The 27,398-nt window shown below is 48.6% G+C and overlaps 1 protein-coding gene across 2 annotated transcripts; it reads right to left on the bottom strand.

The window, feature by feature from the left end:
• Positions 1-71: 71 nt before the first annotated feature.
• Positions 72-25,073, bottom strand: LOC123732435 (double-strand-break repair protein rad21 homolog A). Of its 2 annotated transcripts, XM_045711568.1 has the most exons (13): positions 24,905-25,073; positions 24,160-24,289; positions 23,189-23,288; positions 22,808-22,914; positions 21,707-21,901; positions 21,056-21,178; positions 18,493-18,618; positions 15,137-15,360; positions 13,206-13,356; positions 7,467-7,612; positions 4,710-4,892; positions 4,050-4,130; positions 72-1,158 (listed from the first exon to the last, which is right to left on the bottom strand). In XM_045711568.1, exons 1-13 carry the CDS (start codon positions 25,046-25,048, stop codon positions 967-969), a joined length of 1,902 nt encoding a protein of 633 aa, XP_045567524.1. In that variant the 5' UTR covers positions 25,049-25,073; the 3' UTR covers positions 72-966. The 2 variants fall into 2 exon arrangements, with proteins under 2 accessions (XP_045567524.1, XP_045567525.1); XM_045711569.1 differs by lacking the exons at positions 24,160-24,289; positions 24,905-25,073 and adding an exon at positions 24,095-24,125.
• Between the last annotated feature and the right edge of the window lie 2,325 nt (positions 25,074-27,398).

Genomic DNA, 27,398 nt, shown 5'->3' with positions numbered 1-27,398 from the left:
AATAATTTCAAGCCATTTTTGGACAGTCAGCTGGCAAAGTCAGACTGAATGGCTCAGAGTGTATAACCAAGTCATTAAAACACTTTTATTTCAAATTCTTTACACAAGTATCACAACAGCTAGTTTTAACCATAGACTAAAAACATGGGATCATCAACTTTCATTGAAACATGTACAAGCGTCTAGTTACTTTATGCAACAACAAAAAAAATTGCTGTGGAGGTACAAAATAAAAACGTGACGCAACGAGAATAAAAACGGGCATTATTATACACCTAAACAATACAATTCAATGCTAGTTGTAATATAGCCAATTTATCAACAGAAATAACAATCTAGAAAACAAAATGGTTTTCATGAAAACCAGGATTTTAATGTCAAGTGCAATGAGGAAGAACTTGAGGTGAAGAGCACTTATTCAATTTCTCTCATGATATAACAGTACCTGCAAACAGCATGTATGTAGTAACATGAACGTCAAAATGTTGTTCTTAAAAATGTTTTGGGGGAGAATTCTTGATTGGAGACAAAAATTTGTGAAGCGTTACCTTTTGATGAATTTGACCATTACAGATCAGTGGGAAATGTATTGTTACAAATAAACCCCCCCCCGAAAAAACTAAAATGTGGTCGGAAAGCTTTACAAAATAAAAAAGGAACTTGATAGGAAACATAAATATACTGAATAAATGCATTTCTCACTTAAAAACAACAATACTGCATGATTAAGTTGGTGGAGATGCAGTACAATCCTTTTAAAAGTTAGCATTCAGGACCCCCCCCACCCCAAAATGGCCACAAAAAAAAACTCAAAACATAAAAATAGTGATAAAGCCATTTCCAAATGGCACCATATTCCCTATGTAGTGCACTACTTTTGACCAGAACCCTAAAGGTGCCATAAGTCTCTGGTGAAAAGTAGGGCGCTGTGTAGGAAGCCAGTGCCATTCGGACCTCAGGCAGTGTCTAAACAAGGTGGAATCTTGGTCCGGCTGTAGCGATGATGTCACTGTAAGGCTCGGTCTGGTAGAGCTCAATAGCCTGCTGTTTCTTCAGAACCAGGAAACTGTAGAACTTGGCGGCTGCCTGCTTCTTGTTGTTGTCTCGGCACAGCTCCAACAAGCTGACCTGCTCGGCTCCCGTCTTGGCCATGACTCGCTGTAGAGGGGAGAGGACAGAGAGACAGGCACCTTACTGATCAATGGTCTGTCTAACTAGATAGACACAGACCGACCCGGGGGTCGTCCGACTAGAACCCAGACCGACCCGGGAGTCGTCCGACTAGAACACAGACCGACCCGGGGGTCGTCCGACTAGAACACAGACCGACCCGGGGGTCGTCCGACTAGAACACAGACCGACCCGGGGGATCGTCCGACTAGAACACAGACCGACCCGGGGGGATCGTCCGACTAGAACACAGACCGACCCGGGGGATCGTCCGACTAGAACACAGACCGACCGGGGGGTCGTCCGACTAGAACACAGACCGACCCGGGGGTCGTCCGACTAGAACACAGACCGACCGGGGGGTCGTCCGACTAGAACACAGACCGACCCGGGGGGTCGTCCGACTAGAACACAGACCGACCCGGGGGGTCGTCCGACTAGAACACAGACCGACCCGGGGGTCGTCCGACTAGAACACAGACCGACCCGGGGGTCGTCCGACTAGAACACAGACCGACCCGGGGGTCGTCCGACTAGAACACAGACCGACCGGGGGGTCGTCCGACTAGAACACAGACCGACCCGGGGGTCGTCCGACTAGAACACAGACCGACCCAGGGGTCGTCCGACTAGAACACAGACCGACCCAGGGGTCGTCCGACTAGAACACAGACCGACCCAGGGGTCGTCCGACTAGAACACAGACCGACCCAGGGGTCGTCCGACTAGAACACAGACCGACCCAGGGGTTCGTCCGACTAGAACACAGACCGACCCAGGGGGTCGTCCGACTAGAACACAGACCGACCCAGGGGTCGTCCGACTAGAACACAGACCGACCCAGGGGTCGTCCGACTAGAACACAGACCGACCCAGGGGTCGTCCGACTAGAACACAGACCGACCCAGGGGTCGTCCGACTAGAACACAGACCGACCCAGGGGGTCGTCCGACTAGAACACAGACCGACCCAGGGGGTCGTCCGACTAGAACACAGACCGACCCAGGGGGTCGTCCGACTAGAACACAGACCGACCCAGGGGGTCGTCCGACTAGAACACAGACCGACCCAGGGGGTCGTCCGACTAGAACACAGACCGACCCAGGGGGTCGTCCGACTAGAACACAGACCGACCCAGGGGGTCGTCCGACTAGAACACAGACCGACCCAGGGGACAGGGGGTCGTCCAACTAGAACACAGACCGACCCAGGGGACAGGGGGTCGTCCGACTAGAACACAGACCGACCCAGGGGACAGGGGGTCGTCCAACTAGAACACAGACCGACCCAGGGGACAGGGGGTCGTCCAACTAGAACACAGACCGACCCAGGAGACAGGGGGTCGTCCAACTAGAACACAGACCGACCCAGGGGGTCGTCCGACTAGAACACAGACCGACCCAGGGGGTCGTCCGACTAGAACACACACCGACCCAGGGGACAGGGGGTCGTCCGACTAGAACACAGACCGACCCAGGGGGTCGTCCGACTAGAACACAGACCGACCCAGGGGACAGGGGGTCGTCCGACTAGAACACAGACTGACCCAGGGGACAGGGGGTCGTCCAACTAGAACACAGACCGACCCAGGGGACAGGGGGTCGTCCAACTAGAACACAGACCGACCCAGGGGACAGGGGGTCGTCCGACTAGAACACAGACCGACCCAGGAGACAGGAGGTCGTCCAACTAGAACACAGACCGACCCAGGGGACAGGGGGTCGTCCGACTAGAACACAGACCGACCCAGGGGACAGGGGGTCGTCCAACTAGAACACAGACCGACCCAGGGGGTCGTCCGACTAGAACACAGACCGACCCAGGAGACAGGAGGTCGTCCAACTAGAACACAGACCGACCCAGGGGACAGGGGGTCGTCCGACTAGGACACAGACCGACCCAGGGGACAGGGGGTCGTCCAACTAGAACACAGACCGACCCAGGAGACAGGGGGTCGTCCAAGTAAGAGATGATGGAATGACTGCTAAGATATGAAGTCAGTCAGTCGCCTCCAGACAACCAGATGAGCATGAAAAGCCATTATCAGAATACGGACCCGTTTTCCATTATAGCAATTTTCCACATGGAAATGTGATATTATGTACCTCTAATTTCAAACAGAACATTAGCATAGTTTGTTTACCTACCTAAAGAAGTGAATAACACCATGTTTGTTTACCTGAACAACACCATGTTTGTTTACCTGAACAACACCATGTTTGTTTACCTGAACAACACCATGTTTGTTTACCTGAACAACACCATGTTTGTTTACCTGAACAACACCATGTTTGTTTACCTGAACAACACCATGTTTGTTTACCTGAACAACACCATGTTTGTTTACCTGAACAACACCATGTTTGTTTACCTGAACAACACCATGTTTGTTTACCTGAACAACACCATGTTTGTTTACCTGAACAACACCATGTTTGTTTACCTGAACAACACCATGTTTGTTTACCTGAACAACACCATGTTTGTTTACCTGAACAACACCATGTTTGTTTACCTGAACAACACCATGTTTGTTTACCTGAACAACACCATGTTTGTTTACCTGAACAACACCATGTTTGTTTACCTGAACAACACCATGTTTGTTTACCTGAACAACACCATGTTTGTTTACCTGAACAACACCATGTTTGTTTACCTGAACAAGTGAACAACAAGATGTTTGTTTACCTGAACAAGTGAACAACAAGATGTTTGTTTACCTGAACAAGTGAACAACACCATGTTTGTTTACCTGAACAAGTGAACAACAAGATGTTTGTTTACCTGAACAACACCATATTTGTTTACCTACCTAAAGAAGTGAATAACACCATGTTTGTTTACCTGAACAAGTGAATAACACCATGTTTGTTTACCTGAAGGCCATGCAGCATCTGCTGAGTCCTCTTGTTCCATCTCTTCTCCTCCTGGTCCTGGGTTGGATCCCCCTCCTCCTCCTGCACACAGAAATACTCTGAAAACACGCAGGACCCCAAGGTCCCCCAGCCTCTACCCTCCTCTCCCCCAGCCTCTACCCTCCCTCCTCTCCCCCAGCCTCTACCCTCCCTCCCCCAGCCTCTACCCTCCCTCCTCTCCCCCAGCCTCTACCCTCCCTCCTCTCCCCCAGCCTCTACCCTCCCTCCCCTCCCCCAACCTCTACCCCCCTCCTCTCCCCCAGCCTCTACCCTCCCTCCTCCCCCCCAGCCTCTACCCCCTCTACCCTCCCCCAGTCTCTACTCTCCCTCCTTCCCCAGCCTCTACCCTCCCTCCTCTCCCCCCAGCCTCTACCCTCCCTCCCCTCCCCCAACCTCTACCCTCCCTCCCCTCCCCAACCTCTACCCTCCCTCCCCTCCCCCAACCTCTACCCCCTTCCCCCCAGCCTCTACCCCCCTCCTCTCCCCCAGCCTCTACCCTCCCTCCTCCCCCCCAGCCTCTACCCCCTCTACCCTCCCCCAGCCTCTACCCCCTCTACCCTCCCTCCTCCCCCAGCCTCTACCCCCTTCCCCAGTCTATACTCCTCCCCCTCCACCACTCACCTCCTCATCACTGTCATCCTTGTCCTTCTTCTCCTTGTCCAGCAGGTCCAGTTCAGGCACCAGCTGTGTGAGATTGAGGCTCTCCTCTGGGGGCAGGTCTACCTGGGCCATGGAGAGGACTGAGTGATCAGCCTGAGCTAACGAGAGGACTGACTGATCAGCCTGAGGCTCCTGGGCTCCCATCTAAAAATGGACAGGAAAACATACCAGAACAAGTCAGAGGTAGACAAAACCATCAACCATTTCATTACTGGTTGTTGAATACATTTATATACACCTTGCTGTTATTATTGGGGGGGGGGTTTACACACGTCGTTTAACATGTTAGTAAATGTAGCAGATTCTCTGATCCAGAGACATAAAACCAGGTGCATCCGTCTACAGTAGGTAAGACAACTAGTCACAGGAGATGGACAAAACATGACTGATTCCATTGCTGGCTGGTTGTTCCATGTCCAGTTTAATGGTGTTTTTACAGCTTGTTGTGATTAAGACTTCTAATGTGCTATATTCCTCACACGCGGAAAATCAACTGGAACAGCAGTGGGGGGGAAAGGCTGATATCCCAATCAACTGTAACAGCAGTGGGGGGGAAAGGCTGATATCCCAATCAACTGTAACAGCAGTGGGGGGGGAAAGGCTGATATCCCAATCAACTGTAACAGCAGTGGGGGGGGAAAGGCTGATATCCCAATCAACTGTAACAGCAGTGGGGGGGGAAAGGCTGATATCCCAATCAACTGTAACAGCAGTGGGGGGGGAAGGCTGATATCCCAATCAACTGTAACAGCAGTGGGGGGAAAAGGCTGATATCACAATCAACTGTAACAGCAGTGGGGGGGAAAAGGCTGATATCCCAATCAACTGTAACAGCAGTGGGGGGAAAAGGCTGATATCCCAATCAACTGTAACAGCAGTGGGGGGGGGAAGGCTGATATCCCAATCAACTGTAACAGCAGTGGGGGGAAAAGGCTGATATCCCAATCAACTGTAACAGCAGTGGGGGGGGAAAAGGCTGATATCCCAATCAACTGTAACAGCAGTGGGGGGGGGAAGGCTGATATCCCAATCAACTGTAACAGCAGTGGGGGAAAGGCTGATATCCCAATCAACTGTAACAGCAGTGGGGGGGAAAAGGCTGATATCCCAATCAACTGTAACAGCAGTGGGGGGGGGAAGGCTGATATCCCAATCAACTGTAACAGCAGTGGGGGGGGAAAGGCTGATATCCCAATCAACTGTAACAGCAGTGGGGGGGGAAAGGCTGATATCCCAATCAACTGTAACAGCAGTGGGGGGAAAGGCTGATATCCCAATCAACTGTAACAGCAGTGGGGGGAAAGGCTGATATCCCAATCAACTGTAACAGCAGTGGGGGGGAAAGGCTGATATCCCAATCAACTGTAACAGCAGTGGGGGGGGGAAAGGCTGATATCCCAATCAACTGTAACAGCAGTGGGGGGGGAAAGGCTGATATCCCAATCAACTGTAACAGCAGTGGGGGGGAAAGGCTGATATCCCAATCAACTGTAACAGCAGTGGGGGGGGAAGGCTGATATCCCAATCAACTGTAACAGCAGTGGGGGGAAAAGGCTGATATCACAATCAACTGTAACAGCAGTGGGGGGAAAAGGCTGATATCCCAATCAACTGTAACAGCAGTGGGGGGGAAAAGGCTGATATCCCAATCAACTGTAACAGCAGTGGGGGGGGAAGGCTGATATCCCAATCAACTGTAACAGCAGTGGGGGGAAAAGGCTGATATCCCAATCAACTGTAACAGCAGTGGGGGGAAAAAGGCTGATATCCCAATCAACTGTAACAGCAGTGGGGGGGGAAGGCTGATATCCCAATCAACTGTAACAGCAGTGGGGGGAAAGGCTGATATCCCAATCAACTGTAACAGCAGTGGGGGGGGAAAGGCTGATATCCCAATCAACTGTAACAGCAGTGGGGGGAAAAGGCTGATATCCCAATCAACTGTAACAGCAGTGGGGGGGGGGAAGGCTGATATCCCAATCAACTGTAACAGCAGTGGGGGGGGAAAGGCTGATATCCCAATCAACTGTAACAGCAGTGGGGGGAAAAGGCTGATATCCCAATCAACTGTAACAGCAGTGGGGGGGAAAAAGGCTGATATCCCAATCAACTGTAACAGCAGTGGGGGGAAAAGGCTGATATCCCAATCAACTGTAACAGCAGTGGGGGGAAAAAGGCTGATATCCCAATCAACTGTAACAGCAGTGGGGGGAAAAAGGCTGATATCCCAATCAACTGTAACAGCAGTGGGGGGGGGAAGGCTGATATCCCAATCAACTGTAACAGCAGTGGGGGGGGGAAGGCTGATATCCCAATCAACTGTAACAGCAGTGGGGGGGGGAAGGCTGATATCCTAATCAACTGTAACAGCAGTGGGGAAAAAGGCTGATATCCCAATCAACTGTAACAGCAGTGGGGGGGAAAGGCTGATATCCCAATCAACTGTAACAGCAGTGGGGGGGAAAAGGCTGATATCCCAATCAACTGTAACAGCAGTGGGGGAAAGGCTGATATCCCAATCAACTGTAACAGCAGTGGGGGAAAAGGCTGATATCCCAATCAACTGTAACAGCAGTGGGGGGGAAAAAGGCTGATATCCCAATCAACTGTAACAGCAGTGGGGGGGGGAAAGGCTGATATCCCAATCAACTGTAACAGCAGTGGGGGGGGGGGAAAGGCTGATATCCCAGTCTCCTGAATGAAAGCATCAGTACTCACAGGCAGGCCAGCCTCCTTGTCGTGGGCCTTGTGTTTGAGTCCGTGTGGGGTGGATGGTGGTGGCATGACAGACTCATCCAGGGTGGTCCTACTACCCTCCATGGCTGAGGCCTGCAGCATACTGGGTTCCTCCATGATGGTCTGGTCTGAGGAGAGAGAGAGAGAGAGAGAGAGAGAGAGAGAGAGAGACAGGGTTGATAATGACAGAGGAACAACCAGATGTCCATGATGGTCTGGTCTGAGGAGAGAAACAGAGACAGCCTTGTCCAGGGTTAGTATATGAGGGGTGAGACAGCCTTCTCCAGGGTTAGTATATGAGGGGTGAGACAGCCTTCTCCAGGGTTAGTATATGAGGGGTGAGACAGCCTTCTCCAGGGTTAGTATATGAGGGGTGAGACAGCCTTCTCCAGGGTTAGTATATGAGGGGTGAGACAGGGAGACAGCCTTCTCCAGGGTTAGTATATGAGGGGTGAGACAGCCTTGTCCAGGGTTAGTATATGAGGGGTGAGACAGCCTTCTCCAGGGTTAGTATATGAGGGGTGAGACAGCCTTCTCCAGGGTTAGTATATGAGGGGTGAGACAGGGAGAGAGCCTTCTCCAGGGTTAGTATATGAGGGGTGAGACAGGGAGACAGCCTTCTCCAGGGTTAGTATATGAGGGGTGAGACAGGGAGACAGCCTTCTCCAGGGTTAGTATATGAGGGGTGAGACAGGGAGACAGCCTTCTCCAGGGTTAGTATATGAGGGGTGAGACAGCCTTCTCCAGGGTTAGTATATGAGGGGTGAGACAGCCTTCTCCAGGGTTAGTATATGAGGGGTGAGACAGCCTTCTCCAGGGTTAGTATATGAGGGGTGAGACAGCCTTCTCCAGGGTTAGTATATGAGGGGTGAGACAGGGAGACAGCCTTCTCCAGGGTTAGTATATGAGGGGTGAGACATGGAGAAAGCCTTCTCCAGGGTTAGTATATGAGGGGTGAGACAGCCTTCTCCAGGGTTAGTATATGAGGGGTGAGACAGGGAGAAAGCCTTCTCCAGGGTTAGTATATGAGGGGTGAGACAGCCTTCTCCAGGGTTAGTATATGAGGGGTGAGACAGCCTTCTCCAGGGTTAGTATATGAGGGGTGAGACAGGGAGACAGCCTTCTCCAGGGTTAGTATATGAGGGGTGAGACAGCCTTCTCCAGGGTTAGTATATGAGGGGTGAGACATGGAGAAAGCCTTGTCCAGGGTTAGTATATGAGGGGTGAGACAGGGAGAAAGCCTTGTCCAGGGTTAGTATATGAGGGGTGAGACAGCCTTCTCCAGGGTTAGTATATGAGGGGTGAGACAGGGAGAAAGCCTTCTCCAGGGTTAGTATATGAGGGGTGAGACAGCCTTCTCCAGGGTTAGTATATGAGGGGTGAGACAGGGAGACAGCCTTCTCCAGGGTTAGTATATGAGGGGTGAGACAGGGAGACAGCCTTCTCCAGGGTTAGTATATGAGGGGTGAGACATGGAGACAGCCTTCTCCAGGGTTAGTATATGAGGGGTGAGACAGCCTTCTCCAGGGTTAGTATATGAGGGGTGAGACAGCCTTCTCCAGGGTTAGTATATGAGGGGTGAGACAGCCTTCTCCAGGGTTAGTATATGAGGGGTGAGACATGGAGAAAGCCTTGTCCAGGGTTAGTATATGAGGGGTGAGACAGCCTTCTCCAGGGTTAGTATATGAGGGGTGAGACAGCCTTCTCCAGGGTTAGTATATGAGGGGTGAGACAGCCTTCTCCAGGGTTAGTATATGAGGGGTGAGACAGCCTTCTCCAGGGTTAGTATATGAGGGGTGAGACAGCCTTCTCCAGGGTTAGTATATGAGGGGTGAGACAGGGAGAAAGCCTTCTCCAGGGTTAGTATATGAGGGGTGAGACAGCCTTCTCCAGGGTTAGTATATGAGGGGTGAGACAGGGAGAAAGCCTTCTCCAGGGTTAGTATATGAGGGGTGAGACAGGGAGAAAGCCTTCTCCAGGGTTAGTATATGAGGGGTGAGACAGGGAGACAGCCTTCTCCAGGGTTAGTATATGAGGGGTGAGACAGGGAGACAGCCTTCTCCAGGGTTAGTATATGAGGGGTGAGACAGCCTTCTCCAGGGTTAGTATATGAGGGGTGAGACAGCCTTCTCCAGGGTTAGTATATGAGGGGTGAAACATGGAGGAAGCCTTCTCCAGGGTTAGTATATGAGGGGTGAGACAGGGAGACAGCCTTCTCCAGGGTTAGTATATGAGGGGTGAGACAGGGAGACAGCCTTCTCCAGGGTTAGTATATGAGGGGTGAGACAGGGAGACAGCCTTCTCCAGGGTTAGTATATGAGGGGTGAAACATGGAGAAAGCCTTCTCCAGGGTTAGTATATGAGGGGTGAGACAGCCTTCTCCAGGGTTAGTATATGAGGGGTGAGACAGCCTTCTCCAGGGTTAGTATATGAGGGGTGAGACAGCCTTCTCCAGGGTTAGTATATGAGGGGTGAGACAGCCTTCTCCAGGGTTAGTATATGAGGGGTGAGACAGCCTTCTCCAGGGTTAGTATATGAGGGGTGAGACAGCCTTCTCCAGGGTTAGTATATGAGGGGTGAGACAGCCTTCTCCAGGGTTAGTATATGAGGGGTGAGACATGGAGACAGCCTTCTCCAGGGTTAGTATATGAGGGGTGAGACATGGAGACAGCCTTCTCCAGGGTTAGTATATGAGGGGTGAGACAGGGAGACAGCCTTCTCCAGGGTTAGTATATGAGGGGTGAGACAGCCTTCTCCAGGGTTAGTATATGAGGGGTGAGACAGGGAGAAAGCCTTCTCCAGGGTTAGTATATGAGGGGTGAGACATGGAGAAAGCCTTCTCCAGGGTTAGTATATGAGGGGTGAGACAGGGAGAAAGCCTTCTCCAGGGTTAGTATATGAGGGGTGAGACATGGAGAAAGCCTTCTCCAGGGTTAGTATATGAGGGGTGAGACAGCCTTCTCCAGGGTTAGTATATGAGGGGTGAGACAGCCTTCTCCAGGGTTAGTATATGAGGGGTGAGACAGCCTTCTCCAGGGTTAGTATATGAGGGGTGAGACAGGGAGAAAGCCTTCTCCAGGGTTAGTATATGAGGGGTGAGACAGCCTTCTCCAGGGTTAGTATATGAGGGGTGAGACAGCCTTCTCCAGGGTTAGTATATGAGGGGTGAGACAGGGAGAAAGCCTTCTCCAGGGTTAGTATATGAGGGTGAGACAGGGAGAAAGCCTTCTCCAGGGTTAGTATATGAGGGGTGAGACAGCCTTCTCCAGGGTTAGTATATGAGGGGTGAGACAGGGAGGAAGCCTTCTCCAGGGTTAGTATATGAGGGGTGAGACAGCCTTCTCCAGGGTTAGTATATGAGGGGTGAGACAGCCTTCTCCAGGGTTAGTATATGAGGGGTGAGACAGCCTTCTCCAGGGTTAGTATATGAGGGGTGAGACAGCCTTCTCCAGGGTTAGTATATGAGGGGTGAGACATGGAGAAAGCCTTGTCCAGGGTTAGTATATGAGGGGTGAGACAGCCTTCTCCAGGGTTAGTATATGAGGGGTGAGACAGCCTTCTCCAGGGTTAGTATATGAGGGGTGAGACAGCCTTCTCCAGGGTTAGTATATGAGGGGTGAGACAGCCTTCTCCAGGGTTAGTATATGAGGGGTGAGACAGCCTTCTCCAGGGTTAGTATATGAGGGGTGAGACAGGGAGACAGCCTTCTCCAGGGTTAGTATATGAGGGGTGAGACAGCCTTATCGAGGGTTAGTATATGAGGGGTGAGACAGCCTTCTCCAGGGTTAGTATATGAGGGGTGAGACAGCCTTCTCCAGGGTTAGTATATGAGGGGTGAGACAGCCTTCTCCAGGGTTAGTATATGAGGGGTGAGACATGGAGACAGCCTTCTCCAGGGTTAGTATATGAGGGGTGAGACAGGGAGACAGCCTTCTCCAGGGTTAGTATATGAGGGGTGAGACATGGAGAAAGCCTTCTCCAGGGTTAGTATATGAGGGGTGAGACAGGGAGAAAGCCTTCTCCAGGGTTAGTATATGAGGGGTGAGACAGGGAGACAGCCTTCTCCAGGGTTAGTATATGAGGGGTGAGACAGCCTTCTCCAGGGTTAGTATATGAGGGGTGAGACAGCCTTCTCCAGGGTTAGTATATGAGGGGTGAGACAGCCTTCTCCAGGGTTAGTATATGAGGGGTGAGACAGGGAGAAAGCCTTCTCCAGGGTTAGTATATGAGGGGTGAGACAGCCTTCTCCAGGGTTAGTATATGAGGGGTGAGACAGCCTTCTCCAGGGTTAGTATATGAGGGGTGAGACAGGGAGAAAGCCTTCTCCAGGGTTAGTATATGAGGGGTGAGACAGGGAGACAGCCTTCTCCAGGGTTAGTATATGAGGGGTGAGACAGCCTTCTCCAGGGTTAGTATATGAGGGGTGAGACAGCCTTCTCCAGGGTTAGTATATGAGGGGTGAGACAGCCTTCTCCAGGGTTAGTATATGAGGGGTGAGACAGCCTTCTCCAGGGTTAGTATATGAGGGGTGAGACAGCCTTCTCCAGGGTTAGTATATGAGGGGTGAGACATGGAGAAAGCCTTGTCCAGGGTTAGTATATGAGGGGTGAGACAGCCTTCTCCAGGGTTAGTATATGAGGGGTGAGACAGCCTTCTCCAGGGTTAGTATATGAGGGGTGAGACAGCCTTCTCCAGGGTTAGTATATGAGGGGTGAGACAGCCTTCTCCAGGGTTAGTATATGAGGGGTGAGACAGCCTTCTCCAGGGTTAGTATATGAGGGGTGAGACAGCCTTCTCCAGGGTTAGTATATGAGGGGTGAGACATGGAGAAAGCCTTCTCCAGGGTTAGTATATGAGGGGTGAGACAGCCTTCTCCAGGGTTAGTATATGAGGGGTGAGACATGGAGAAAGCCTTCTCCAGGGTTAGTATATGAGGGGTGAGACAGGGAGAAAGCCTTCTCCAGGGTTAGTATATGAGGGGTGAGACAGGGAGACAGCCTTCTCCAGGGTTAGTATATGAGGGGTGAGACAGCCTTCTCCAGGGTTAGTATATGAGGGGTGAGACAGCCTTCTCCAGGGTTAGTATATGAGGGGTGAGACAGGGAGACAGCCGTCTCCAGGGTTAGTATATGAGGGGTGAGACAGCCTTCTCCAGGGTTAGTATATGAGGGGTGAGACAGGGAGAAAGCCTTCTCCAGGGTTAGTATATGAGGGGTGAGACAGGGAGACAGCCTTCTCCAGGGTTAGTATATGAGGGGTGAGACAGGGAGACAGCCTTCTCCAGGGTTAGTATATGAGGGGTGAGACAGGGAGAAAGCCTTCTCCAGGGTTAGTATATGAGGGGTGAGACAGCCTTCTCCAGGGTTAGTATATGAGGGGTGAGACAGCCTTCTCCAGGGTTAGTATATGAGGGGTGAGACAGGGAGAAAGCCTTCTCCAGGGTTAGTATATGAGGGGTGAGACAGGGAGAAAGCCTTCTCCAGGGTTAGTATATGAGGGGTGAGACAGCCTTCTCCAGGGTTAGTATATGAGGGGTGAGACAGGGAGAAAGCCTTCTCCAGGGTTAGTATATGAGGGGTGAGACAGCCTTCTCCAGGGTTAGTATATGAGGGGTGAGACAGGGAGACAGCCTTCTCCAGGGTTAGTATATGAGGGGTGAGACAGGGAGACAGCCTTCTCCAGGGTTAGTATATGAGGGGTGAAAGGCTGAAGGTAACTTACCGATAACGTCCCTGCCTGACAGAGCCTCCTCTCTGGGCACCTCGGGGTTCTCCAGGTCCTTGAGGAACTCATCCAGACTGTCAGCCTCTCCTCCCTTCCTCCTCTTCCTCATCTCATCCGGCACCAGGGGAGTCAGGCAGCGCGTGAACATCTGACAACACAGGACATATTTCAGTTAAAACCCACTGGACTTCAGTCGTCCCAGAGGGACAGTTAATGACACCTCCTCCAGACTATTCTAGTTTTTAGTTATTTTACCTTTATTTAAAACGAGGCAAGTCAGTTAAGAACAAATTCTTATTTATAATGACGGTCTACCGGGGAACAGTAGGAACAGTGGCCTTGTTCAAGGACAGAACGACAGATTTTTACCTTGTCAGCTCGGGGGATTCGATCTAGCAACCTTTCGGTTACTAGTCCAACGCTCTAACCACGAGGCTACCCGCCTCCCCCCTCTCTAACCACTAGGCTACCCGCCTCCCCCCTCTCTAACCACGAGGCTACCCGCCTCCCCCCTCTCTAACCACGAGGCTACCCGCCTCCCCCCTCTCTAACCACGAGGCTACCCGCCTCCCCCCTCTCTAACCACTAGGCTACCCGCCTCCCCCTCTCTAACCACTAGGCTACCCGCCTCCCCTCTCTAACCACTAGGCTACCCGCCTCCCCCTCTCTAACCACTAGGCTACCCGCCTCCCCCTCTCTAACCACTAGGCTACCCGCCTCCCCCTCTCTAACCACTAGGCTACCCGCCTCCCCCTCTCTAACCACTAGGCTACCCGCCTCCCCCTCTCTAACCACTAGGCTACCCGCCTCCCCCTCTCTAACCACTAGGCTACCCGCCTCCCCCTCTCTAACCACTAGGCTACACGCCTCCCCCTCTCTAACCACTAGGCTACACGCCTCCCCCTCTCTAACCACTAGGCTACAGGCTACCCGCCTCCCCCTCTCTAACCACTAGGCTACCTGCCTCCCCCCTCTAACCGCTAGGCTACCCGCCTCCCCTCTCTAACCGCTAGGCTACCCGCCTCCCCCTCTAACCACTAGGCTACCCGCCTCCCCCTCTCTAACCACTAGCCTACCCGCCTCCCCCTCTCTAACCACTAGGCTACCCGCCTCCCCCTCTCTAACCACTAGGCTACCCGCCTCCCCCTCTCTAACCACTAGGCTACCTGCCTCCCCTCTCTAACCACTAGGCTACCCGCCTCCCCCTCTCTAACCACTAGGCTATAGGCTACCTGCCTCCCCCTCTCTAACCACTAGGCTACCTGCCTCCCCCTCTAACCACTAGGCTACCTGCCTCCCTCTCTAACCACTAGGCTACCTGCCTCCCCCTCTCTAACCACTAGGCTACCTGCCTCCCCCTCTCTAACCACTAGGCTACCTGCCTCCCCCTCTCTAACCACTAGGCTACCTGCCTCCCCCTCTCTAACCACTAGGCTACCTGCCTCCCCCTCTCTAACCACTAGGCTACCTGCCTCCCCCTCTAACCACTAGGCTACCTGTCTCCCCCTCTAACCACTAGGCTACCTGCCTCCCCTCTAACCGCTAGGCTACCTGCCTCCCCCTCTAACCGCTAGGCTACCTGCCTCCCCCTCTCTAACCACTAGGCTACCCGCCTCCCCCTCTCTAACCACTAGGCTACCTGCCTCCCCCTCTAACCACTAGGCTACCTGCCTCCCCTCTCTAACCACTAGGCTACCTGCCTCCCCCTCTAACCACTAGGCTACCTGCCTCCCCTCTCTAACCACTAGGCTACCTGCCGCTCATTTTACTAAAGAGTAAACCTTATTCAGAAGTCTAGTCTCATCTATACCTAGTGAGATACAGCTGAAAGGTGAATGGTTTCATGCATCTTAATCAGTAACTGCATCTTCAAAAGGCCATTGTTCTGTGTGTGTTCACATCTGTGTTGACCTCCTCCTGTCTCTTACCTTCAACAGTTTGCTGTTCCAGAGCGGCTGTGCTGGGAGAGAGAAGAGTTTCTCCACTCCTCCCGTCTCTTTCCACATCATCAGCTTCTTGGTGGGAGGGGCCAGGTCCAACGTGGTCACGATGTCAGAGTAGTCGCTGAGCTGGGCGCGGATCGACTTACTGTCCAGCTCTTTCAGGTTGTCGACAATCAGCTTCCTCTTCCTCTTCGCCTTGGTCTCTTTCACTAGACAGACAGAAGTGTGGATGTCACTCTCCTTCACTAGACAGGAGTGTGGATGTCACTCTCCTTCACTAGACAGAAGTGTGGATGTCACTCTCCTTCACTAGACAGGAGTGTGGATGTCACTCTCCTTCACTAGACAGGAGTGTGGATGTCACTCTCCTTCACTAGACAGAAGTGTGGATGTCACTCTCCTTCACTAGACAGGAGTGTGGATGTCACTCTCCTTCACTAGACAGGAGTGTGGATGTCACTCTCCTTCACTAGACAGGAGTGTGGATGTCACTCTCCTTCACTAGACAGGAGTGTGGATGTCACTCTCCTTCACTAGACAGGAGTGTGGCTGTCACTCTCCTTCACTAGACAGAAGTGTGGATGTCACTCTCAGACACTAGACAGGAGTGTGGATGTCACTCTCAGACACTAGACAGAAGTGTGGATGTCACTCTCAGACACTAGACAGGAGTGTGGATGTCACTCTCCTTCACTAGACAGAAGTGTGGATGTCACTCTCCTTCACTAGACAGAAGTGTGGATGTCACTCTCCTTCACTAGACAGAAGTGTGGATGTCACTCTCCTTCACTAGACAGAGGTGTGGATGTCATTCTTCACTAGACAGGAGTGTGGATGTCACTCTCCTTCACTAGACAGAAGTGTGGCTGTCACTCTCAGACACTAGACAGAAGTGTGGCTGTCACTCTCGCTCACTAGACAGAAGTGTGGCTGTCACTCTCGCTCACTAGACAGAAGTGTGGCTGTCACTCTCAGACACTAGACAGAATTGTGGCTGTCACTCTCAGACACTAGACAGAAGTGTGGCTGTCACTCTCAGACACTAGACAGAAGTGTGGCTGTCACTCTCAGACACTAGACAGAAGTGTGGCTGTCACTCTCAGACACTAGACAGAAGTGTGGCTGTCACTCTCAGACACTAGACAGAAGTGTGGCTGTCACTCTCAGACACTAGACAGAAGTGTGGATGTCATTCTCGTTCACTAGACAGGAGTGTGGATGTCACTCTCAGACACTAGACAGAAGTGTGGCTGTCACTCTCAGACACTAGACAGAAGTGTGGCTGTCACTCTCAGACACTAGACAGAAGTGTGGCTGTCACTCTCAGACACTAGACAGAAGTGTGGCTGTCACTCTCAGACACTAGACAGAAGTGTGGCTGTCACTCTCAGACACTAGACAGAAGTGTGGCTGTCACTCTCAGACACTAGACAGAAGTGTGGCTGTCACTCTCAGACACTAGACAGAAGTGTGGCTGTCACTCTCAGACACTAGACAGAAGTGTGGCTGTCACTCTCAGACACTAGACAGAAGTGTGGCTGTCACTCTCAGACACTAGACAGAAGTGTGGCTGTCACTCTCAGACACTAGACAGAAGTGTGGCTGTCACTCTCAGACACTAGACAGAAGTGTGGCTGTCACTCTCAGACACTAGACAGAAGTGTGGATGTCACTCTCAGACACTAGACAGAAGTGTGGATGTCATTCTCCTTCACTAGACAGAAGTGTGGATGTCATTCTCCTTCACTAGACAGAAGTGTGGATGTCATTCTCGCTCACTAGACAGAAGTGTGGATGTCCTTCTCGCTCACTAGACAGAAGTGTGGATGTCCTCCTCCACTAGACAGAAGTGTGGATGTCCTTCTCGCTCACTAGACAGAAGTGTGGATGTCCTTCTCGCTCACTAGACAGAAGTGTGGATGTCCTCCTTCACTAGACAGAAGTGTGGATGTCATTCTCCTTCACTAGACAGAAGTGTGGATGTCCTTCTCCACTAGACAGAAGTGTGGATGTCATTCTCCCAGTAAAATCACTATTTCTTTCACATTTGGTTTCTTTCACCACAGACAGAGAAGTTTGATAGCTGAAACGTTAGCAGAATAAACCAGGTGACTCTTCGCCAGCAGGGTGCATATTTCCCGGTATCGTATGCAGACTGGAGTCATTCAAAGAAAAAGCGATTCTTCAATCAGCTGTGTGTCAGCATTTCATTACGGAGGAAACTCGAGTTATTCTCTTAGTTCCAGACAAGCTGAGACAACTGAAGTGCTTGTCATTGTGTTTTTACAGTACTACAGATTAAAAAGTACCCAACACTCCTTTGCTGTGAAGAAGTATATTTTTGCATATTTTTAACACTGAAATGTTATCAGATTTTCAACCAAAACCTAATATTAGATAAAGAGAACCAGAGTTTAGAAAAATATATATATATATTTAACTAACAAAGTTATGCAACACCCAACTCCCCTGTGAAAAAGTAATTTCCTCCTTACACTCAATAAAACTTCAACATTTTAACCATTTTGCAACCAAACACTGCATTCCACAGTAACAAACGTATACCAACAGTCCAGCATGGTGGTGGTAGTGAGACGGTTTGGGGATGATTTGCTGCCTCAGGACCTGGACGACTTGCCTCAATTAGAAGGAACCATGAATTCTCCTCTGTATGGAAGAATTCTACAGGAGAACGTCAGGCCCATCCGTCTGTGAGCTGAAGCACAGCTGGGTCATGCAGCAAGACAATGATCCAAAACATCACAATCAAGTCTACATGAAAATGGTGAACAAAGCAACACATTTGACGTTTTGGAACGGCCTAGTCAAAGTCCAGATCTAATCCCAATTTGAGATGTTGTGGCAGGACTTGAAACGAGCAGTTCATGCTTGAAAAGCCACAAATGTCACCGAGTTAAAGCAGTTCTGCATGGAAGAAACGGGACAGAATTCCTCCACAGCGATGTGAGAGACTGATCAACAACTACAGGAAGTCATTGCAGATAAAGGTGTCACATCCAGTTATTGAGTGTAAAGGGGGCAACAACTTCTTTTCCCCACAGGGGAATTGGGTGTTGCGTGACTTTGTTAATAAAATAAGTACTTTTTCCTTGTTATTTGTAAACTCTGGTTTCCGTTATCTAATAATCAGGTTTTGGTTGAAGATCTGATAACATTCAGGATCAGAAATATGCAATTTTTTTTAAATTGAAAATCAGAAATGGGGGCAAATACTTTTTCACAGCAGTATATTTATAGCAGATTTAGATTTTAACAGTCAATGAAAGAGAAGTGCTTTTGGTTGTGTTTCTACAGTATTCTGACAGAGTGGAGCTGCTCACCAGTGATGTCGATGGGCTCCAGGGCAAAAGCCTCCTCCTCATTGTGGACCAGAGTGGTCTGCTCCGTCTGGTCCTGCATGGCCGGCAGGGGCTCGACCGGGCCGGAGTCTGGACTGTCTGGACCGGCTGTGGGACAACAACACGTCTTAAAACATACAGTAGGAGTGATGACACCAGTAATGGTGTTCTAGCTAGCTTTAATGGTGTCATGGTTAAAACATACAGTAGGAGTGATGACACCAGTAATGATCTTCTAGCTAGCTTTAATGGTGTCATGGTTAAAACATACAGTAGGAGTGATGCCTCCAGTAATGATGTTCTAGCTAGCTTTAATGGTGTCATGGTTAAAACATACAGTAGGAGTGATGCCACCAGTAATGATCTTCTAGCTAGCTTTAATGCCGTCATGGTTAAAACATACAGTAGGAGTGATGACACCAGTAATGATGTTCTAGCTAGCTTTAATGGTGTCATGGTTAAAACATACAGTAGGAGTGATGACACCAGTAATGATCTTCTAGCTAGCTTTAATGCCGTCATGGTTAAAACATACAGTAGGAGTGATGACACCAGTAATGATGTTCTAGCTAGCTTTAATGCCGTCATGGTTAAATCGATAATAACACGCTTCTATGTACTGTTGAAGTCAGAAGTTTACATACCGCTTAGGTTGGAGTCATTAAAACTTGTGTTTTTCAACCACTCCACAAACTTCTTGTTAACAAACTATAGTTTTAGCAAGTTGGTTAGGACATCTACTTTGTGCATGACACAAGTAATTTTTCCAACAATTGTTTACAGACAGATTATTTCACATATAATTCACTGTATCACAATTCCAGTGGGTCAGAAGTTTACATACACTAAGTTGACTGTGCCTTTAAACAGCTTGGAAAATTCCAGAAAATTATGTCATGGCTTTGGAAGCTTCTGATAGGCTAATTGACATCAGTTGAGTCAATTGGAGGTGTACCTGTGGATGTATTTCAAGGCCTACCTTCAAACTACCTTCAAACAAATCATGGGAAAATCAAAAGAAATCAGTCAAGACATCAGAAAATAAATTGTAGACCTCCACAAGTCTGGTTCATCCTTGGGGGCAATTTCCAAACGCCTGAAGGTACCACATTCATCTGTACAAACTATAGTATGCAAGTATAAACACCATGGGACCATGCAGCCGTCATACCGCTCAGGAAGGAGACACGTTCTGTCTCCTAGAGATGAACGTACTTTGGTGCGAAAAGTGCAAATCAATCCCAGAACAACAGCAAAGGACCTTGTGAAGATGCTGGAGGAAACAGGTACAAAAGTATCTATATCCACAGTAAAACGAGTCCTATATCGACATAACCTGAAAGGCCGCTGAGCAAGGAAGAAGCCACTGCTCCAAAACCGCCATAAAAAAGCCAGACTACGGTTTGCATCTGCACATGGGGACAAAGATCGTAGTTTTTGGAGAAATGTCCTCTGGTCTGATGAAACAAAAATAGAACTGTTTGGCCATAATGACCATCGTTATGTTTGGAGGAAAAATGGGGATGCTTGCAAGCCGAAGAACACCATCCCAACCGTGAAGCACGGGGGTGGCAGGATCATGTTGTGGGGGTGCTTTGCTGCAGGAGGGACTGGTGCACTTCACAAAATAGATGGCATCATGAGGAATGAAAATGATGTGGATATATTGAAGAAACATCTCAAGACATCAGTCAGGAAGTTAAAGCTTGGTCGCAAATGGGTCTTCCAAATGGACAATGACCCCAAGCATACTTCCAAAGTTGTGGCTAATTGGCTTAAGGACAAAGTCAAGGTATTTGAGTGGCCATCACAAAGCCCTGGCCTCAATCCCATAGAAAATATGTGGGCAGAACTTAAAAACCGTGTGCAAGCAAGGAGGCCTACAAACCTGACTCAGTTACACCAGCTGTCAGGAGGAATGGGCCAAAATTCACCCAACTTATTGTGGGAAGCTTGTGGAAGGCTACCCAAAACGTTTGACCCAAATTAAACAATTTAAAAGGCAATGCTACCAAATACTAATTGAGTGTATGTAAACTTCTGACCCACTGGGAATGTGATGAAAGAAATAAAAGCTGAAATAAATCATTCTCTCTACTATTATTCTGACATTTCACATTTTTTTAAATAAAGTGGTGATCCTAACTGACCTAAGACAGGGAATTTTTACTAGGATTAAATGTCAGGAATTGTGAAAAACTGAGTTTATATGTATTTGACTAAGGTGTATGTAAACTTCCCACTTCAACTGTAGTTTTAATGGTGTCATGGTTAATCGATAACAACACACACAAGCCTGTGATCCGGGTAGTGTTCAGTAGGGAGAAAACGTTTTGAAACAGCGAGGTACTACCTGAACTTGTCAAATAAGAACACAGGTGTTTGTTTTCTGCTGGGAAAAGGTATTTTCTACGGTACGCCCTAATGGACAACACACCGATTCGTTATCCCTTTCTTTCTGACTCTAGAGAGAAAGAAAGAGAGAGAGAGAGAAAGAGAGAGAAACAGATTTAAATGACGACATCGGTCTGGTTAAAGAACGTACGTGACTGTAGGTTGTCAAAGTCGTCCTCATCGTCTCCATGGTCTGGGGGAATCACGCTCTCTGTGATGGCTGGAGGGTCGTCAAATATACCACCCCCATCTTCTTGGGACAGTAGTTTATCCACTGGACAAACGAGACAAAACACGGTTCAAGCTCCGGAACAAACCATTTTGGGGGTGATAAAACATTGACTGCGGTCATCTCATTACTCTGAATTTAGAATAGTACTATATTAATCCTTCACATAAAAACACACAGCTTAAAAGCACAGAGACAGTCAACACTATATGGCGGTTTCCCAGCATTCCCCTCTCTACCCAGCATTCCCCTCCCTCCCTCCCTAAGAGCACAGACAGTCAACACTATGTCGGTTTCCCAGCATTCCCCTCCCTCCCTACCCAACATTCCCCTCTACCCAGCATTCCCCTCTACCCAGCATTCCCCTCCCTCACTAAGAGCAGTCAACACTATATGTCGGTTTCCCAGCATTCCCCTCCCTCGAACCCTAAGAGCACAGACAGTCAACACTATGGCGGTTTCCCAGCACCCCCCCCCCATCCCTACCCAGCATTTCCCCCCTCCCCTCCCTCCCTAAGAGCACAGACAGTCAACACTATATGGCGGTTTCCCAGCATCCCCCCCCATCCCTACCCAGCATTCCTCCTTCGTTGTTCTCCATGGTGTCTCCAAAGTCGTCGTACTCTAGGTGGTTGGACTTGTCCGGCAGGTGAGCAGGCCCAGGCTCAGCCTCCAGTAGCAGATTAGAGGCTGTCGCTCCATGGATGATGTCCTCTTCAAAGCCTCCCTCTACCCTCATCATCTCACGGTCATCCATGCCAAAGTCAGCTGGGAGCGAGGGAGGGACACAGAGGGTTGTTACAATACATGGAAAGCCAATGGCAAAGAGATGGGATAATGTGATTTAAGGTAAAATGTATGTGTCCAGCTTAGTAACCTAGTTGGGGGCGGCAGGTAGCCTAGTGGTTAGAGCATTGGACTTGTAACCTGAAAGGTTGCAAGATCGAATCCCCAGAGCTAACAAGGTAAAAATCTGTCGTTCTGCCCCCTGAACAAGGCAGTTAACCCACTGTTCCCCAGTAGGCCGTCATTATAAATAAGAATTTGTTCTTAACTGACTTGCCTGGTTAAATAAAAGGTTAAATTTAAAAAAAAATTAAAATGACGAGAATGTCTCCAGCTCAGTAACCATAGTTAGCATTATGACTTAGTATGACTTCGTTTTAGATCTGCATTCCCAATAGTTGTTATTTTACAGGGAAATAAAATGTTGTGTATTATGAACAGGACTTGCTGCTGCATATACAGTACCGATCCATAACCCAGTTAAAGAGATTCTCAGGTACTTTGTACACTTTTTAGCCAGTAGTTCTGAAAGTAGCATGCACGAGCCAAAAGCGGTCCACTAAAATGGTGTACTACATCACGAATGCGAGGAGCTGAAGCTCATTGGCTAGAACAAAAATTGCTAGGGGGCTGGCCCACGTGGGGGGAAATGTAGGGTAAATGTGGCATGGCACAGTTACAAACATTTTAAAAAGTTGCTTTGAAACTAGGGATTTCACAGCTAATTGAGGTATGAGTAATTCTGCTCAGATTATCCATGTATGAAACACCAGATTGACATTAAGCCAAAGGCGGGAGGTTAAATAAATATATACACACTTTCTTTGGTCGCCAAAGTACCGGAGCATGTCTAACAATACCCAGGAATATTGACTGACAGCACCGTACCAAAGTCATTGTCCTGCATGAGGCTGAGGTTCCCCACCTCCTCCCTCATGGTGATCTCCTCCACTCTGCTCTGGTTCAGGGTGAACTGCTGGGCTACATCTATGTCACTGTGGAAACAACAGGTAGTGTTAACCTTTCAACTCAGCTCATTATAGCTGCATATCACTGTTCCTTATGTCAGATGGACCGAGGACAATCTGTATTTGGTTGGAAGGGACGGGGTCTCCTAAAATTAGGAGAATACTCGTTTGTTGATTTGCATCCTCATTAGTTACCTGTTACAATAGCAACAGTCCTCTTCCTGGGAGGGCTGTGTAGGGTTGTATTGGGAGGGAACTTCCTCCATAGACAATATATATATCACCTATATGTATGACTTACTCAAGGTCAGGTAAGGGTTGGTCAAAGTCATGGAAATCCTCAGGCAGGGTGATGGCGTTGTAGGCAGCCTCTCTGTTCTCCTCTGGCAGATCCACCACACCTGGAGGGCAGCAGCCAGACAGAGTGGTGAGCAAACAAACAGTCAGTAAGGCTAGGATCACCAGCCGCTCAAACTCCTGATCTCTTCAGGTTTATTCCTAGTCGAGTACCTGGTCTGAAAGCCATGTTGATTTAGCTTATTCCTAGTCACATAAGACCCGAGCTACATACCTGGTCTGAAAGCCATGTTGATTTAGCTTATTCCTAGTCACATAAGACCCCGAGCTACATACCTGGTCTGAAAGCCATGTTGATTAATCTTATTTCCTAGTCCCATAATAAGAGCCGAGCTACATACCTGGTCTGAAAGCCATGTTGATTTAGCTTATTCCTAGTCACATAAGACCCCGAGCTACATACCTAGTTTGAAAGCCATGTTGATTAATCTTATTTCCTAGTCCCATAATAAGAGCCGAGCTACATACCTGGTCTGAAAGCCATGTTGATTAATCTTATTTCCTAGTCCCATAATAAGAGCCGAGCTACATACCTGGTCTGAAAGCCATGTTGATTAATCTTATTTCCTAGTCCCATAATAAGAGCCGAGCTACATACCTGGTCTGAAAGCCATGTTGATTTAGCTTATTCCTAGTCACATAAGAGCCGAGCTACATACCTGGTCTGAAAGCCATGTTGATTTAGCTTATTCCTAGTCACATAAGAGCCGAGCTACATACCTGGTCTGAAAGCCATGTTGATTAATCTTATTTCCTAGTCCCATAATAAGAGCCGAGCTACATACCTGGTCTGAAAGCCATGTTGATTCATCTTATTTCCTAGTCCCATAATAAGAGCCGAGCTACATACCTGGTCTGAAAGCCATCTTGATTCATCTTATTTCCTAGTCCCATAATAAGAGCCGAGCTACATACCTGGTCTGAAAGCCATCTTGATCTTGATGAAGGCTTCATTACAGTCAGCCAGGAGGTACTTGGCCTTCCTGTTGTATATCCTCACCACACCGAGCAGGAGGTGACCTGAGGTCCTCAGCGCCATCTTCACCTAGGAGGGGGGAGGGAGACAGAACAATGGGTGTATTCAGTGTGGTGAAACGTTCTGAACGCTGTTGAAACAGAATGAAGAGAGACGATATGATTCCCTATTCTATCTGACAATCATTTCTGGTCAACAAAATGTGACTTCTAAATGAACGTTGCGTAAAGATGTGCTCTCCTGAACAGGTCCCATGGATCACATCAGGGAGGAGACGTCATGGGTAACATTACATCATTATCGTCTGTAGAACAGTCCACCGCAAGCTTCCCCCAGTAGCTGTACCCAGTAGCTGTACCCAGTAGCTGTACCCAGTAGCTGTGGTCACTACCAAGGTAATGTTAACTTGATGCATGCAGTATTATCAGTCAATCGGCCTGGTTCTAATCTGGTCACTACCTAGTTCCATCATTAGACCCTTGTCTTCTACTTCCACACGTAGATCTGAAACTATTGGATTGGTCAAAGCGGGAATAAAGGATAGCCAATGGGGACGTCTAATGAATGGCGGAGGGATGAGACTGACTTCTCAGACTGGGCCTTTAAGCAACGGGCCTTTCATTGTGTAAGGACATTCAACAGAGACATGAATGACGATATCGGCTAGATAGGCTTCCCCTTTACCTTGGGACAGATGATGCTCTCAACGCTGCTCTCCAGGTTACATTCAAACACATGAGCCTTGGTCAGCTTCTTGTCCCAGTGGGCCGCTAGCCAGATCTTGGCCAGAGGCCCACGTTTGGACAGGACAAAGTGGGCGTAGAACATTTCCCCCGGTTGGTTGCTAGCTCTTGAAGAACCGGGGGTAAGAGCACCTGGAATAGACAAAGCAGTATGTAAAGCTTTAAAATGTGAAATAGCAACTTTTTCAAAAATGTTTAGGTAGCTTAACTTTTGGGGGTAGAAAATTCGCCATGCAAAATAGACGGTAGTTGTAGCTAATATCGACAAATAAAATGTGTAGTTTCGGATTGAAGACAGACTCATTCACGACTCTTTTGGCTTTTTGGATGATAAGATACCAATAATCAGAAATATCTTCCCTGCAATCTAATAAATAATTTAGTTAGCGAATTAATGTACTGGTTGAAACGAGATTAATATAGTTAGTAGCTCATGTTCAAGTACTGGTGGACTTGCGAGTTAAAAGTTGTCCGAAAAAAAAATAAACTACTTGGGGTCTTTGATTGAACATGGCTAGGCTAGCATGCTAACATGCTAGCTCACGTTAACTGTTTACTTAGCAAGACAGCTAGTTAGCTAGCTTGAAATCCTAGCAACAATTTCAGGAAATATATCAAAGTAAACAAAACAAGAAGAGAAGCATGATGATACATAATCCTAATTGATCATAAACGTGGATACATCATTTCACTGTAACTAGCGACGGTGCTGGGCGGGCAATAACTGCAAACACTTATTTTTTTTTCGGTAGCGGTTAGCAGGCGCGCTAGTCGGTAGCAAGTAGGAGGGCCCCGGTACAGAAAGAATCGGCGTGCACGCTAATTTCTCATCACAAAACTCACAAATCAGATTTTTTTTATAATGTAAAATATATTTCACATACCGATTGTACCCCCCCTTTGAAAATAAATCTCAATGATTATGCAATTCCTCCCAGCGACTGTGTTCCTGTTGTACTCATGAAAAGAGTCAAGATGGCGCCAGTAGCCTTCCTCCCGCTCAGTGTCCTTTTAAAATCAGCAGGATGTTTACAGCCAACAAAATGGCCAAGGAGGAGTCTGTTCCTGTTGACAGACAGCTGCAAATGGAAATCATGCATATGCGTTGACCAATGATAGCGGGACAGATTGTTTCAATTCCATTATTGCAAAAATAAAATATGCAATCTGATTAATACAAGTGTGTATGAAAATGTATGCACTATCTACTGTAAATCGCTCTGGATAACTGACTAAAATGTATGTGTGTGAAAGATAGAGAAGGACGAGATGCTTCGCTCCTGAGCCAGACTTTAACATTTGCGGACTCGATTAGCCAAGGGGCACCAGTCTATGGCCCGTGACTTGAACTGGCAAAAGTAAAACGAAATAAATGTTTATTTGTTACATGCGCCGAATACAACATGTGTGGACTTTACAGTGAAATGCTTATGTACAAGCCATTTCCCAACAATGCATAGTTCAAAAGTAAAAACAATTAGCAAAAAAGGTAACAGTAACAATAATTAGACTATAAACAAGGTGTACCGGTCATTGTGTAAGGTAGTACAAGGTAGTAATGAGACTATATACAAGGAGTACAGAGTCACTGTGCAGGGGTACCAGGTAGTAATGAGACTATATACAAGGAGTACCAGTACAGAGTCCCTGTGCAGGGGTACCAGGTAGTAATGAGACTATAAACAAGGAGTAAAGAGTCACTGTGCAGGGGTACCAGGTAGTAATGAGACTATATACAAGGAGTACCAGTACAGAGTCACTGTGCAGGGGTACCAGGTAGTAATGAGACTATATACAAGGAGTACCAGTACAGAGTCAATGTACAGAGGTATGAGGTAGTAATGACACTATAAACAAGGAGTACCAGTACAGAGTCACTGTGCAGAGGTATGGGGTAGTTGTGTAAATATGTACAACTAGGTAAGGTTAAAAATGACTAGGTAATCAGGATAGATAATGAACAGAGTAGCAGCAGCGTATGAGAGTGTGAAAGAGTGTCTATGTGAGAGTGTGTGTGTATATGTGAGCGTGTGTGTGTGTGTGTGTGTGTGTGTGTGCATAGAGCCAGTGAAAATTAAAAGAAAGTGGGTCAATGCAAATAGTCAGGGTAGCCATTTGATTAACAGTTCAGCAGTCTGATGGTTTGGGGATAGAAGCTGTTCTGCAGTCTGATGGCTTGGGGATAGAAGCTGTTCAGCAGTCTGATGGCTTGGGGATAGAAGCTGTTCAGCAGTCTGATGGCTTGGGGGTAGAAGCTGTTCAGCAGTCTGATGGCTTGGGGGTAGAAGCTGTTCAGCAGTCTGATGGTTTGGGGATAGAAGCTGTTCAGCAGTCTGATGGCTTGGGGATAGAAGCTGTTCAGGAGTCTGATGGTTTGGGGATAGAAGCTGTTCAGCAGTCTGATGGTTTGGGGATAGAAGCTGTTCAGGAGTTTG

Source organism: Salmo salar, unplaced genomic scaffold (assembly GCF_905237065.1).
Source record: "Salmo salar unplaced genomic scaffold, Ssal_v3.1, whole genome shotgun sequence".
NCBI classification, from domain to species: domain Eukaryota; kingdom Metazoa; phylum Chordata; class Actinopteri; order Salmoniformes; family Salmonidae; genus Salmo; species Salmo salar.
Note: the sequence above shows the minus strand (reverse complement) of the source record. Positions and strands in the feature narration are given on the sequence as shown.

Coding starts and splice junctions, on each gene's coding strand:
- LOC123732435 (XM_045711568.1), bottom strand. CDS start 25,048: ATGTTCTACGCCCACTTTGTCCTGTCCAAACGTGGGCCTCTGGCCAAG. Junction 7,613..13,205: donor GTCAGGCAGGGACGTTATCG/GTAAGTTACCTT, acceptor CTCTCTCCTCAG/ACCAGACCATCATGGAGGAA. Junction 4,893..7,466: donor ACAAGGAGGCTGGCCTGCCT/GTGAGTACTGAT, acceptor GTCCATTTTTAG/ATGGGAGCCCAGGAGCCTCA.